Raw genomic sequence first — 16,735 nt, forward strand, 5'->3', positions numbered from 1 at the left:
TACATATAAGTGAATGATTACCATAATGCATTCTTATGACACATTCACCATGTTGTGTCCGCACGAAAAGTCGTCGGTTTAGGAAAAACTTTACAAAAAATGAACACGGCACGGAAACTTAGAACAGCAGAAAAAGTAATTTCTTTTATTATTTTATCGGCAGATCAACACACGTGCTCCAGCAGCACCGCACTCTGCACAACCGTAGGGGGCGGCAATTAGACAACCATAGTCCAATCACAACACTTCTCTCATTTGAACCAGTTCAAAACTATGTCTCTACACTGTAAACCCCAATAAGGTCATAGTACTCAAAACTTTTATAGAAAGTGATTACATAATAACTTTTGAGGTAACTAACTTAATTTGTTTAAGTACAATTTTTTTTAAAGTTACAATCTAATCAAACTTAAACATTTAAATTCTATTTTTATTTTTTTTAAGTGCACTGTGCTTAAAAATATTGTTTAACATACACACATTTATATGATTCTCTATACTTAATTATTTTGATCCAATAGTACTTAAAAGTTACAATCTAATCAAACATAAACTTTTAAATTCTATTTTTTTTTTTTTAAGTGCACTGTGCTTAAAAATATTGTTTAACATATGAACATTTATATAATTATCTATACTTATTTTAATCCAAAAAATGTACTTGTGTATAACCCACAAGCGAATCAAATTTACAAGTTAAAACTACAACAAATTAATTCAGTTGTACATTTTCTTTTAATCAGACTTAAAATTGTCTTACAAACATCAGACCATCAACAGCAGTCATTTTGTTTTAAAACTTTGTTCAAGCTCAGAGGTGACTAATCATGTGCCATGATACGCTAAGACACTCAAGTCACATACTAGTTTGACCACCTACACAATAGCTGTGAGTATGTTAACCAGTGGTGAAGTATTTAGTTGGAATGAAAATCTACAGAGACACAGCACAACTAAACACCTCTGCTCTAGATATATAACTAACATCTTGTTGAACATATTTAGTGTATCGTTGTGCATTTGTGTGCGTGTGTGTGTGTGTGTGTGTGCATGCGTGTGTGTGTGTGTGTACACATATGTATCTCTACATATCAAAAGGAACAAGATAATCAGCAACTGAGAATCTTAAAGTGCTTGATATAAAAAGTATGGCCTCTCTTAAAACAGCATTAGTAACAGCCATGACCATTAAAGTGCCAATGAAATAAAATAATATTTAAAAAAGTAAATAAAAAAATAAACGTATCAAAACATGAAATCAAGACATCAAATCCGTCCTGTTTGTAAAAACCTATAAAAAGCAGGATTTTAGGATTCAGAGCACCAAGTGTACGTATCAAACAGGAACAAGATAATCAGCATCTGAGAATCTTAAAGTGCTTAATATAAAAAGTATGGCCTCTCTTAAAACAGCATTAGTAACAGCCATGACCATTAAAGTGCCAATGAAATAAAATTATATTTAAAAAAGTAAATAAAAAAATAAACGTATCAAAACATGAAATCAAGACATCAAATCCATCCTGTTTGTAAATACCTATAAAAAGCAGGATTTTAGGATTCAGAGCACCAAGTGTACAAACAATAAGTATAAACAGCAGCAACTACATTAGATTTGGTGGACACTACATAATCTCTTCAAATGTAAACAGGTTCATATGCTTTGAATAACGTGGTGTTCAACAACATACTATAAAGTCACCATACTCGGAACCCCAAAACAGATCAACATGATCCACAACTCTTATGTTAGCCTACTCTTTCATTAACAGGTCATTTTTGAGACTCAGTAGGCAAGGTTTAAGTGGTTTGCCATCATCAAGTCCCATTAGGATTTTCTGGATGAATGTAAAAGTGTGAATGAGTTTCTTGGGATAGTCCAAATGCAATCCATATATCCACCCAAACAACAATGCAAATGCATCAGCCAAGTTTGGGATATTACTTATCAGAACACTGTCTTCCACAACAATGGAAATGTTTGCAGGACTGAAATGAACTTGATCTGCAGTGTCATCTGTGACTGCTGTGACAAGAGCAACAGGTGTGTCAATGATGCCTGGCTCATCTGACTCCTCCACCTAAAAGACACATAGAGGATGCAACTGTTAGGTTAACTTCAAGAAACACAACAACTGCATGTACAGTCTTGTTCAAAATAATAGCAGTACAATGTGACTAACCAGAATAATCAAGGTTTTTAGTATATTTTTTATTGCTACGTGACAAACAAGTTACCAGTAGGTTCAGTAGATTCTCAGAAAACAAATGAGACCCAGCATTCATGATATGCACGCTCTTAAGGCTGTGCAATTGGGCAATTAGTTGAAAGGGGTGTGTTCAAAAAAATAGCAGTGTCCACCTTTGACTGTACAAACTCAAAACTATTTTGTACAAACATTTTTTTTTCTGGGATTTAGCAATCCTGTGAATCACTAAACTAATATTTAGTTGTATGACCACAGTTTTTTAAAACTGCTTGACATCTGTGTGGCATGGAGTCAACCAACTTGTGGCACCTCTCAGCTGTTATTCCACTCCATGATTCTTCAACAATTCATTCACATTTCTTGGTTTTGCTTCAGAAACAGCATTTTTGATATCACCCCACAAGTTCTCAATTGGATTAAGGTCTGGAGATTGGGATGGCCACTCCATAACATTAATTTTGTTGGTTTGGAATAGAGCCCGACCGATTTATCGTTTTGCCGATTTTATCGGCCGATATGAGCATGTCGCAGATATATCTGTATCGGCGTATAAGCCGCAGATATGCGCCGATATGAACGTTTGTTACAGAACACATTAAATGCATTTGAAAGATGTAAGTACTTGTTTGTCCAGCAGAGTGCGCCATACTGGTTGCTAATGGCGACCCAGATCACTCACTGTAGTGACACCAGCCAATCCCCCACCCCCTTCACTTCAGTTCAGTCAGTCAGTCTCTCAGTTCAGGTGGCTGCAGTCACGCAGTGTCTTCTTCACAACATTTTTACACCTGGTATTAAGACGCGCTTTGGTCGATTGGATTATAAATGGACAAGAGAGACGCATTCCCGCTTACATTTGGTGTTTTTAATCCGTCTCTTTGTCGACTTGCGAGTTAAAACGAAGCGGGAGAAATGACGCGAGACGGAGAAATGACACGTTTAAACTACGCGCAGCCGTGCACTTATATAACACTATATGAGATTACTGCTGCTTGTGTTGTTAGTTAACATGCTCATTTCAGAGCAATTGATTCAATAAGCTCGCGCAACTCTACACCCTTGCTAAATAAAAGAGGCGGAGCGAAGACGCATTAGTTTTATTAAAGTCTAAAGTTTGCACGGAACCCTGGGTTTGTGTTATAAAAACGTTGTGCACAACATTAAACATAGTGTACATTAGTATATGCTCCGTCAAGCATTGTCTTCGTAACTGTGAGTGGCTAACTAATTTGTGAAGTACACAACTTACTGTAAAGCTAATATTAATCAATGACTTCATAAGTTTCTCTTTATAACGTTATTCTTGTCAAAACTGCAAATGATGCAAGTTTTATGTATTTTGTTCTCTTTGTGTTTTAAAGTTATTTATAATAAGTCAAGTTTACTGTTTAGTGCACTGATATCCAACTAATTTTGGATAATAAAGTTTATTGTTAACTTCTTGCCTATAGTACATATCTTTGTCACATCAATATAAGTGTTGGATCACCACATTTGTGAGTGATCATTGCATTGCATTGTATTTATTCATAGTATATTATGTTAAAGTATATAGTGTATTCTATGTACAGTACTTTAGTATAATATACTGTAGTATATACTGAACTATAATGTACACATAAAGAATATCGGCCGATATATCGTTATCGGTCTTTTTTACTCCCTAATATCTGTATCGGCATCGGCCCGAAAAAACGCATATCGGTCGGGCTCTAGTTTGGAACCAAGACTTTGCCCGTTTACTAGTGTGTTTTGGGTCATTGTCTTGTTGAAACAACAATTTCAAGGGCATGTCCTCTTCAGCATAGGGCAACATGACCTCTTCAAGTATTTTAACATATGCAAACTGATCCATGATCCCTGGTATGCGATAAATAGGCCCAACACCATAGTAGGAGAAACATGCCCAAATCATGCTCCATGCTTCACTGTCTTCAATGTGTACTGTGACTTGAATTCAGAGTTTGGGGGTCGTCTCACAAACTGCCTGTGGCCCTTGGACCCAAAAAGAACAATTTTACTCTCATCAGTCCACAAAATGTTCCTCCATTTCTCTTTAGGCCAGTTGATGTGTTCTTTGGCAAATTGTAACCTCTTCTGCACATGCCTTTTTTTAACAGAGGGACTTTGCGGGGGATTCTTGAAAATAGATTAGCTTCACACAGACATCTTCTAACTGTCACAGTACTTACAGGTAACTCCAGACTGTCTTTGATCATCCTGGAGGTGATCATTGGCTGAGCCTTTGCCATTCTGGTTATTCTTCTACCCATTTTGATGGTTGTCTTCCGTTTTCTTCCACGTCTCTCTGGTTTTGCTCTCCATTTTAAGGCATTGGAGATCATTTTAGCTGAACAGCCTATCATTTTTTGCACCTCTTTATAGGTTTTCCCCTCTCCAATCAACTTTTTAATCAAAGTACGCTGTTCTTCTGAACAATGTCTTGAACGACCCATTTTCCTCAGCTTTCAAATGCATGTTCAACAAGTGTTGGCTTCATCCTTAAATAGGGGCCACCTGATTCACACCTGTTTCTTCACAAAATTGATGACCTCAGTGATTGAATGCCACACTGCTATTTTTTTGAACACACTCCTTTCAACTAATTCAACTAATTGCCCAATTGCACAGCCTTAAGAGCATGCATATCATGAATGCTGGGTCTCATTTGTTTTCTGAGAATCTACTGAACCTACTGGTAACTTGTTTGCCACGTAGCAATAAAAAAATATACTAAAAACCTTGATTATTCTGGTTAGTCACATTGTACTGCTATTATTTTGAACAAGACTGTACACTCACTGGCCAATTACTCAGGTGCACGTATGTAACCCAATTCAATCCAATACAACAGCTCTCCTTTAAATTCTATGTTTATGAACATTATACATTTTCAATTTTTGTTGACATTGTCAGAAAGGTGATAATTCTACTTCATATTTATTACTGAGGTTGTTATACGTTGTGGTGGCATAGTGGGTTAATTATATTGAATGGTGTACCTAATATTTTGCCGTATTCAAAATAATGCACCCTAATACATAATTTTCATCCACAATGACCTCAGTAATAAACATAGTAAAATTTTCAGCTTTCTTACAATGTCAACAAAAACTGAAAGCACAGGAGAGCGAGCGTGTAAAGCACAGGAGAGCGAGCGTGTAAAGCACAGGAGAGCGAGCGTGTAAAGCACAGGATAGCAAGTGAGTGAGTGTGTGTGTGTGTGTGTGTGTGTGTGTGTGTGTGTGTGTGTGTGTGTGTGTGTGTGTGTGTGTGTGTGTGTGTGAGAGAGAACATGTGGAAAAGAGCGAGTGTGTAAGAGAGAGCATGAGTGAGTGAGAGAGAGAGAGCGAGCGTGCGTGTGAAAAGGAGCGAGAGCGAGTGAGTGAGACGGCGAGCAAGTGAGCGTGTGCGAGCGAGCGTGTAAAGCATGTGTGTGTGTGAGCGTGTGAGAAAGTAGTTCTGTGAATATAGTGAATACTTACATTCAAAGTCTTAAAGAACTGCGGGTCATCCTCACACAGGTATACCGGGAGGGCACGAAGGGCTACAGTAGCCTTCATGTTGACATCGCGCACTTCCTGGAAGAAGAAGCAAAAATTAATATAACAGATTTCTTCTTTCAGTATGGATGTGCTGACAAAATTTAATGGCATTTGGTAAAGTGTTAGACAGATCATGACACCCTGAGGACCTGCTGTCCGGTCGGACCTGAAGCTCAAAGTTCATCTTTAACTCACCTGGAGATCATAAACCTTTAGGATGTCACGCAGCGCCTCTGATATTTTTCCGGTTTGTGCCGCCTTCTGCCTATACAATGCCACCAGTCCAGCTGTATGTTGGTCAAGCACAGCATAGAACTGGTTGCGTAGGTTAGAAAACCAGAAACAATTAAATAACAATTATATAAAAAGACTAAAACTCGATTTGCAACACATTTGTGATGCAACATGTTCCGTTAAAATACATTGTTGAGCAACATGGTCACATGAAAGGTATAGTTCTTTCCCACAGTGAATAGTTGCATTTGCTGTTTCATTAGAATGTGACACATATTCAAAATTTGGCATAGAAATGTGTGTGAAGAGTGGGAGAAAAGAGAAAGACAGAGTCTGTGTTTTACCTGTGATTCAATCCGAAGAGCCGGCCATTTCCCCAAGAAGTCCTTCACATTTGGGTTTTCCTGAATAATCTCCTGGCGACGAAGGGCAAAGGTCTTCTGCATTAGCATTTCTATTAAGCATAGATTTTGCTGACTCTTCTGAACTTCGTCCATAATCTGCAGTCTCATTTCTTCCAAACTGGCCTGACCTTCTTCCTTGGGAAAGTTTGGAAGGAAGTTCACTTCAGCTCGTCTGGCTTGTTTTATGTTGGAGTGTGGGTGCTCTTTGTCAGGGTTATTTTTGCTCCTTTTACCTGCATTGACAGACACTTCTAAACATCCAGATCTTGACAGCTTGGCACGATAATCCCCCATCTTAAATTTCAGGCTCATTTTCCATCCATACCATCCACTCACACTTCCAGGCTCTTTAAGGCAAGGATGAGCTGTAACAAGAGCTTCAGCTGCCATACCCACATCATTGTCACATGGGTAAGGTTTAAAGTTGAACATTACTGTGGCCATGTTCTCCAAGATGTTGTGCTTTTGGGATCTGGTTAATTTCAGTGTCTTTCCAGAAGTTGCAAAGGTACGGTTTCCCTCTTCAAGCACATGCTCAACTTCATAAGAAAAAGTTGGCACAGGAAAGATGTCAGGGCAGGATTTCTGACGCTGGCTTATAGGCACAAGAGGAAGAATGTCTGTATCACAAGATGCACATGAGCTGGTATCACTTTCTGATCTGATAATTTTAATGTTGCTTTCTCTGGTAACTCTTGAATATCAACTACCGAAGTCAGGATCCTCATAATGCAAGGTAAACTCAAAGTCCAGCCTTGGCTTGGCTTTTTCTCGCAGTATGTTGATTAGCTCTATCACCGACTCTGGTCGCTCAGTCAAAGTTACCTTTATAGCAACATCTGTGGTAACATAAACACGCAGCAGAAATGTTGGGGTTGCTGCCATCTTCTGAGGGACAAATCTATGTATGAAGATTGACATGAAAAAAATAAGCAGATTAGTAGTGCATACAAAAATGTACCCTGCAAGCAAGGCTACGATGGCCCTTTATGGGCCACAATGGACATTTAAAAATTGTATGTCTGTCTTGTGCCCTTTCATCTGCACCAGTTCTGCATGTGTCTTTGTGGAAACGTGATAAATGAATGTGCAATGCATTAAATGATGGAAATGTACAAATACAAGAGTTGTGGAGACATTGCAAAGGGCTAACTCTTGAATAATGACTATGCTGTAAACGGTAGTACCTAAATAAATGGGCCCGGGTGTCTGTGGTGACAGCACACAACTTGCACTTCCAATCCATTGAATAAATTGACCACTAAAATTCCTTATACTTCAGACTCACTACTTATAAACTTAACATAATGTTCCTGCATGTGAAATGTGTGATTACCACAGAAAGGTCAGACTTCTTTTAATATTTGGAGTTGGTCCTGTGGGCAAAGACAAACTTGGTCCTGTGGGCAAAGACAAAACAATTAATATGAAACCAGTCAAATTATGCAATCAACCTCTTCACAAATAAATGATACAAAATATGATAAAAAAATTCAAGTGTTAATGTAACTTACCAATGAAGTCAACATAATTGCCTTGCCACAACATTAACAGTAAACAGTACACATGAACAGTACACAACATTAACAGTACACATGATAATAGCATGCGGACTAAGGGAAATCTCGTTTTCGGCGCATGCTCGCGGCACGGTGAAGTTGCGCGCTTGCAACTTATGTATTGAAAATAGCCTTGTCTTACAGTCAAATATCACGTGGAATATGGTATTCTTACAATGTTACAACAGGAAAAGTAGTTTTGAAGTGTTTTGGTTTACTTACAAGTTGTTTCATGCTCAATCCCACGTCGCTCGAGAGGGTAGCCATCTTGGATAGATTTTTCAGGTAACGTCAGATAAGAGCCGTACGTCATGATGTCATATCACGTGATCGACAGTACACTTAAACATAGTGAGTGAACCAGAGGTGTTCACTCAGAAATGCTGAGCCACACAAACATAAAAATACATATTTGTTCATAGACATGAATAGTTTAAAGGTGGATTAACTCAGCAAGAGATTTTAACTGTAGGGACCTTAGTCTTTATAAGCTAGTAGTACTGTTCGGGCTTACAGTGTATGGCAACAAAGTAAGATATTACTAAGATATAAGTTATTTTGATGGTAAGAAAATTACCATATTCTTAATCATAACATTATTTTGGTGTACAACACCACAGCTCCTCCCTTGTAATCTTATTTCTCACTTAACTCTGAAAAACAAATTTTTCAAACTCTTTGTTACCAAAACAATCTCTGAACATTTCCATACTCTTTTATACATCCTACACAATCACTATGTAGACTTTTTTTTTTAACAAATTCAACCTTTGTGGAACACGCTTATTTCGAACAGGACGGTTGTTTTCTGACAACCTTTCAGTTTCTGCCACAGTAGCTGACAACTCTATTGCCTAATCAGCTACCAATTCAGTCTCAGTTTCTGGATTGACAGTTTCATTGTCCTTATCAATGTCCATGTCAATTTCATCAGGGTCCAAGTTCCTTCCTGTATAAGGAAACTGTCCTGGATCCCCAGCACCTTTGTTACACACAATTTTACAACGTAACATTTGGTTAACATGCCTCTTTACACAGTTTCCATTTACATCAACCATGTAAGTTACTGGGCCCAACACTTTTGAAATTGTACCCTCCAACCATTTCTCTCCTCCCCTGTAATTCTTTACCAAAACCTTTTGACCAGTAGTGAAGGTCCTGACCTTACAAGGCTTCTCATTTTTTTCAGATTGCTTACACCTCAAAGCCTGCGAGAACTGTGGTTTTATAAGAGATAATCTGGTCCGAACAGCTCTCTTGAGGAATAGTTCAGCAGGTGTCTTGTGAGTAGTACTATGAGGTGTATTGCGTTAGCTATACAAAAAATTAGTTACACAGTGTCATACCACCACCTGCTCTGTTCTTTGCAAGTGCTTTTTTTAGGTTCTGAACTAACCTTTCAGCTAGCCCATTAGAGGCAGGGGTGATAGGCAGGTAATTTTGTGTGCTTTACCCCATTTAGTAAGAATTCGTCAAATGCCCTGGATGTTAATTGGGGTCCATTGTCAGTGACCACTTCCTGCAGAAGGCCTTAAGATGCAAACAGATTTCTTAGTGTGGCACCCAAAGGTGTTATTCTAAACACAATTTACCCTTAACAATGTACTATTTGGAACCTCTTAAAGATTATGTAAACACCTAAGTCTTTGTAACACAGACTACGCCACCCTGGGAATTGCACCCAGGGAAATATAAATAATGGCACATAGGTTAGTTCCCACAAAGATTCAGAGAAGACATGAATACCAAAAAATAACACCACTTTATTTATACAGAGTAAAACCGCAATTGAATGTAATATCGTTAGCACAAGACTAGTGAAGCTAGCTTCATTTAAAAACACTAGATTAGGTCCCAGACATCAAAAAGTTCAGATCGGATAACAGGGAGAAATAAAGAAAAACAAATTTCCACTTCACCACACACTTTAAATACAAGTTTCTTTGGGCTCACTTAACCACAAGTGTTTCAAAGAAACAAAAAGTTACACATCAAACCACTCAGTGAATAATTACAAAAAAAAATATTTAAAAAAGTTACACTCCTCCCCGACCGATCTAACAGTTGAATAGAATACCACGCTCCACAAAATAACCAATAAAAACTAACTTGTGAAACCAATATTAAATCAAATAAACAAAAAAACAAAATAAATCATATCGTAATTTAATTCACACGCACACACACACACACACACACACACACACACACACACACACACACACACACACACACACACACACACACACACACACACACACACATTAAACAACGTGTCCTTCTCACACTATACACACACTATAAGTAACGCACACACACACACTTTAACTAAACTCATGCACATGACCACAAATGTACCATACAACCACGCAAACCTCCTCCGGTTGAAACAATACGGGGGTGGCGAATACCCACACGAGTTAATACCCTGTCCCACAATTATTCCCAGGAACAGGACAGCACAAATGAAGGGGTGGACCAGGCGTCGCAGAAATGTACGCCACCGGGCAGGTACTCAAACAAAAAAAGAGAAAATAATAATAACAAAGAACCAAAAAGAAGGGGAAGCTGGGTCACTGGGTCATAATCAGCTACTGTGGGATTTGATTTTGTTTTACTAATCGTGCTGTTTATTAGGGCTGGGTTTCGATTCAAATTTCAAGAATCGATTCGATTCCGATTCTCAAGATCTTGAATCGATTATCATTGTTCGATTCGATTCGATCCGATCTGATCCCATCTTCGAGATTTAGATAAGTGTTTTAAAAAAAAGCCCGAAATGGTGCAAGATAGGGGGGGGGGGATGACCAAAAATCTATTCCACAGAATGAGTCATTTTATTTCATGGTAACTGTATATTTCATAATATACATGTTTTTCAGTTTATATTGTTTTTGGATTATAAAAATGTGCAGTTATTTGCCACTCACTCTAGCTTTTAACTGCTCACCACAGTTTTAAAATATGGACAATTTAAAGTAAATAATGTTAAAGTGAAAATGCCCAGAGGATAACAACAAGTCTTGATAGACAGAATCTTGTTTTTAATTGAGTTATTAATTTTGTAGACTATTGAAGCTATAGTATGCATTGTATTTTGTATTTATGCATACATTACATAAAAAAATAGGCAGTATGTAAAATGAACAGGTATAAATATATGCACAAACCTACAGACAGGATAAATACCTGTATATGAGAGTCGGAGCTCTAGATATATATATTATGACGGGTGCTATAATGTGATGAAGTCTGTTTTAAGGTCTTGATGCTCTTTACTTTCTATTAGACCTTAACATTTGCGTCTCTTTCTCGTCTTTCTGATCAAAGATGTTTGTACTATAAGCGAATTAGGCGTCAAACTAATGCTCCAGCAGCGCACGTGTCACTGATATAAATGCAAGTTTTGTCTTAGCTTGCTTAAAGTTCAGAAAACTTCACAACTATAAGCATTATGTGTAAGAAGAACTCTTTATTTGGTGTCCCGTTGCGCGCGCCTCAAGAAACCTCTGCCCGTCAGAGACCGGCTGCATGAGCACAGAGGGAGGGACAGAGAGAGTTTCGCTGGAGACCTGCGGTGGATTTACTGGCGCTTATTATAAAAATAACACAAATAACTCGTATATTTGTTATGAGTGGATTATTTTACATATAGATCGCAGCTTTGAGCATTTCTAGAGTTTTCAAAACAACCGCTTGCTTAACGTTACTGACTGCTATGTTCGTTGTTTTAATGTCCTTCCACCTCGCGCATGCGTGAATTCAATGACGCGGCAAGTTTAAGTTATTAATTATTAAATCGATTCTCTGAGTTAAGGATCGATCTTTAGAAATAAACATGAAAATCGATTCAGAATCGATGAATCGATTTTTTCAACACAGCCCTACTGTTTATAATCTTAATTAATGTGTATTATTACAACAATGATTTCTGTGCTGAGTACAAGAAAGTTGTCTGTGTGGTTTCGGTTGGGGGAAACAGCATATGCTGAGGAATGTACGTCTGGAAATTGTTAAGATAAGAGAGAGGCCTGAGGGGGAAAAGTAAACAGGCAACCATGTTATTAACCAATGCTTTAATATTCACAGGATAAAATATGCAATGTATTTCTTACTTAATCAGTATTAATCATTAAATAATTGATGTAATAAATATAAGATGTTGTCTTTGATAAATTTGTATTAACCAATGAAATGAAGGTTGCATAAAGAATAACTTAATGGGGGCATGGCAGCTCAACCTTGAAGAACAGAATCTCCTGTGCTTGTTCTTTGTGTGTGTGTGTGTGTGTGTGTGTGTGTGTGTGCGTGCGTGCGTGCGTGCGTGCGTGCGTGCGTGCGTGTGTGTGTGTGTGTTTTCTTTCCTAACAGATGGTTTTTAATAATGATTAAAGTGTTTCCTTAGAAGTAGTATTGCAATAAAAGATTTAATATGTGTTTATCTATCTAAAGAAGTTAATGTGTGCCTTATTCATATAACCAATTTTACGAATAATGAAATGATGTCATGATATTGAAATATGTTTTACATAATAATCACTTTCATCTTACAGCTTATGTTTTTTATAAATGAATGTTTTGTTAATGATTTGTTTTTAAGAAAGCATTATAACATGCTATGTGAAGTCAACCATATGTGAAGTGGAGGAGTACTAGGGAGGAACTGCAGGGCCCTCAAGGATGAGCGGGGAACAGTTTGTTTTTTCTTTGTCTGTGTGTCTGTCTTCGCCGGCAGGCTGAAATTGGGTGTGGTGAGGGAGTCAGATTCATGAGGAAAAGCAGCCTTTGTGGGTGGAGATTCTAAGAAGAAGGACGACGTCACATACTCTATAAAGAAATGTTTTCCCAAATGCTGGGCATTCGTTGCTTGCCGCTTGTGGCCTTGAAACGATCCAGCGCGCTGTAAAACTTTTTCATATCTGATCAATAAAAATTTGAACTTAGATATTTGTATCTTGTGCCTTTCCTCTAAATTATGAACATGCAATGGACGCCTTAAAGTCCAACACTACCCAGTGTCATATGAGCGTATAGCCCTGGAACACTTTAAGCTGATAAGAGTACAGCATTAATGATGGAATTTTCATAATCGGCATGCAATAAATCAGTAGCATACCCACCTGATTATTTGCAGGTCAGCAATGCTGACACGTCAAAGGATGGACCAACTCTGCATAACCTGATTAATAGAGTCAGCCTTGCTTACACCACAGCACGGCATGAATAATACAGCCCGGAATACTAAGACAAATGAACAAAGCGCATGTAGTCAACAGCTCATCGTAAATAAAAACTAATTTATACACTGTGACCTACCCAAAATGCAGCAAGTCCACAATCAAATGCTCGTCCCAAACAGCTCAAAGATCCACCAAGAAAGCATCAGACATTTAACGTCCAAAGTCGCAGCAGCAACCACCCGTCAACACACTCAAACAATGCTGGAAACCTTCCTTTTATGTACACCTACACCCATAGCGCACCTGTCTCTAATTAAAGCGCACCCGTCTCTAATTAAAGCCCTTTTCAGCCCGTCTCTGGGTAGTGCTGCTACAATCTACCCCCCTCGAATTGGATCGACGTCCCGGTGATCACAGGACCACTTCAATTCCATGGCCTGAAAAGCACAGTTACTGCATTAACTACCCCATTTGACCCCATAACAGGCCTAGGAAGGCGATTCACATTGGAATGCTGGCCTGCTGTAACTCGACTTGTCCTCCTAACCACACTCCTAACCTCACGAGGAGAATCGGCCAGTCCTTACCTCCCTCAACCGATAGGGAAGCCTCCACTTGCATCGTGCCAGTTCTTAGGGGGGTACAATATCCCTCTCACAATCCTGAGAATGGCCTTGCATCATAAGCTCTAAACGCCCAGGGGACACTCTAACAACTCCCGCCAGATCTACATCCTCCTCTTCCAAATGAAAAGAACCTTCCTCCCGAACAGGCAGGTTCTCTTCTAAATCTGGCCTGGGCTCAAGTTCCTCCTGAGCTTCTGACTCAGATCCAAACCGTCCCTTAATCAGAGAACGATATACCGTTCGTACTTGGGTCATATAATCAACAGGAGCAATAGTATATACTACGCCACCTTCCTCGGGAGCTCGCAGGATCTGGTATGGGGACCCCATAATTCCGAAGGTATACCAACTGGCCTACCACAAGCGCAGAATCCCGAACTAATTGATCATGCTGCTCTTTCCGCTTCCTTGCTGCAACTTGCAGTTGTTCTCGAGCTCCCTTGAAAGCTACCTGTAATCGAGTCTGGTGCTCCAACACCCACTCATGTACCTCCCCTTCTATGGGCTCAGCAACCCTTCCCAGCAAGAAATCTACAGGTAATCGTGCCTCCTGGCCAAACATAAAAAAATGTGGCGACATTCCAGTAGTATGATGAGGAGTAGTATTATAACTAAATACCAATTGAGGAAGGCACGATACCCAATCTCGCTTCCTCAAGCTCGGAAGGGTCCCCAAGAGGTTGTGAAGTGTACGGTTAAACCGTTGTAAGAATTTATAGTCAGCCTTGACAAAGATTCCACTCCAATTTAGATGTTGAAACAAGCTCATCCCTCTAAAAGGCTTGATAATCATAAAAGGTAATCTCAGTTCAAGCAATACAATTATATAACCTGAAGTAATACTTTCTTACTAGTAGTATGGGAGCAAATGTGAGACTTCTCGAACTAACACAGATCAAAAAGGGGTTCATGATAATAAAAGACATCTATCTAAACATTATCTGACCACTTGGTTGAGCACACAGTTGGGTACTAAGATAGCCTGATCATACAAATCCCAGGACCCATTTAGGCACAGTGGGAGACATAGGGGTCATTTGTAGTATTAGTCTTAATTTACATTTAAAGGGATACTTCATTAGCATTAGGGGTGGGAAAACAGGTTTGAAACTATAAAGTATTAAGACTGACTTTGCTCAGGGTTCAATCCAACTCCGATGAACCCAGAGTGCTTCATGTACTTTGCTACTGCTTCGATTGAATAAACTACTTTTTGATTGAGATCTTCAAAGTCCTCCTCATAATTTTTTCTTACACCGTTCACATTGCCTGTTTCCTGCTGGGTGGTATGGAGTGGTCCGTGACTTGATAACCCCATAAAGAGCACATAGCTGCTCAATTAACCCAGACTCGAAATTTTGACCTTGGTCCGAATGGAGCCGAGCGGGAACGCTAAATTTACAGAACCATTCAGTCACTAGCAATCGTGCCACAGTCTCGGCCCGCTGATCACGAGTTGGAACAGCAACAGTGTACTTACTAAAAACGTTTGTCATTATTAGCACGTGTTCTACCCCTGAACTAGATGGTTCTAATATCGTAAAATCGATGGCGATGACCTCGTTTGGGCAAGAAGCCAACAAATGGCCCATAGGCCCCCGAGCAGGTGGCCGTGTTTCTTTTGCCACTTGGCAACGTTCACACCGCTGACACCACTGGGCCACCTCTTCTGCAACACTAGGCCAATAGCATCGCTGCCGCACCAGTTCAAGGGTGCGTTCCACACCTTGATGATCATGGTTTTGATGGAGTTGGGTCAAAACTTCCACTTTCAACACGGTCGGCAAAACCAACTGTAAAGTCTCCTCCTTACCATCTGGACGCATCACCCTTCTATACAAGACTCAGTCTTGCTCGGCTAGACGTTTCCACTGCCTCAACAGGACCAAACCCTGTCTAGACATGTTCCGTCGCTCCTCTGGGCCAGGATACCTCCTGTCTTTCCAGAATCTCAGGACCTCGCTAATCACTGGATCAGCAGCCTGTAAAGATGCCAGCTCCACAGGCAAATGGCCAGGGAACATAGCCATGGTATGTTGGGAAGCCACAATTATGTGGTCCTCCCCCGTGGCGGTTCTACACGGAGGCCAAAGGTGGCCCGTGCCCTTGTAGACATGTCCCTGGCCACCCCTGTGGCCACCCCGTGCTGACCAAATAAAAAAGTATACATTTATTTTGATTTTACACGCGAGCGGCAAAAGCGGAACTAATGCGACGCAACGTTCTACACGGGCAAATTAGAGCGGCGCACCCCAAGGTTATTATAGTTTTGCTTTTTTAAATTAGTTTTTATTTTAGTATCGTTTCCAATTTTGCTTTAAATTTAAGTTTAGTTTTAGTTAGTTTCATGAATGGTTTTGTTAGTTTTAGTTTAGTTTTTATTTTGCAAAAACATTTCTATTTAGTTTTTATTTTATTTAGTTTCAGTTATAGTTTTAGTAATTATAGTTTAGCAGCTAACAGCAGCTAGACTGTCTGACATATTATCAGTTAACTGAGGTTGCTGTCATCCTCAGCTAACCTCACCATCATAAAGCGCCATCTACAAGTAAAGACTCCTTAAAAGTTTGTAAACATTGCAACGTCTCCGGGTGGGCGGGGATTAGTTGGAGGCAAAAAGAGTCGCGGACGCAATGCTGACAAGCGTAAGCTAGCACATTTTAGGAGGGATTTATTAAAGGGGCCATTGCATGAAAATGTTAGCATTGCCACTTTGTAGGTGTGAGCAAAAATAGGTCATTGAAATTTGGCTTTCATTATGATGTCATAAGGATATCTTATTAGAATAATACCGCCCCCTTAATCTGCACTATCCAACCACTGCACTGCCATTTAGTGCAGAGAGAAAGAGAGAGAAAAGAAGGACTTGACAGCACAAATGAGTTTGAATTACAACAAACCACCATCATTGTGATCAGTGTTTGCACTTCATCCTCTCATTTGCATTTTAAAAAACACACCCAAAACGACACATTTT

General features: G+C 39.3%; 2 protein-coding genes across 2 annotated transcripts in view; both read right to left on the reverse strand.

Annotated features, from left to right (window-relative positions):
- Positions 1–16,735, reverse strand: part of prkx (protein kinase X-linked) — a 374,991-nt gene that overhangs the window by 27,980 nt on the left and 330,276 nt on the right. The window lies entirely within an intron of this gene.
- On the reverse strand, positions 587–16,700 carry LOC135736108 (uncharacterized). Its single transcript, XM_065254897.2, has 5 exons — positions 7,730–16,700; positions 6,334–7,294; positions 5,951–6,070; positions 5,696–5,791; positions 587–2,081 (listed from the first exon to the last, which is right to left on the reverse strand). Exons 2-5 carry the CDS (start codon positions 6,835–6,837, stop codon positions 1,755–1,757), a joined length of 1,047 nt encoding a protein of 348 aa, XP_065110969.1. The 5' UTR covers positions 6,838–7,294; positions 7,730–16,700; the 3' UTR covers positions 587–1,754.

This window comes from Paramisgurnus dabryanus, chromosome 4 (genome assembly GCF_030506205.2).
Source record: "Paramisgurnus dabryanus chromosome 4, PD_genome_1.1, whole genome shotgun sequence".
Lineage (NCBI taxonomy): Eukaryota > Metazoa > Chordata > Actinopteri > Cypriniformes > Cobitidae > Paramisgurnus > Paramisgurnus dabryanus.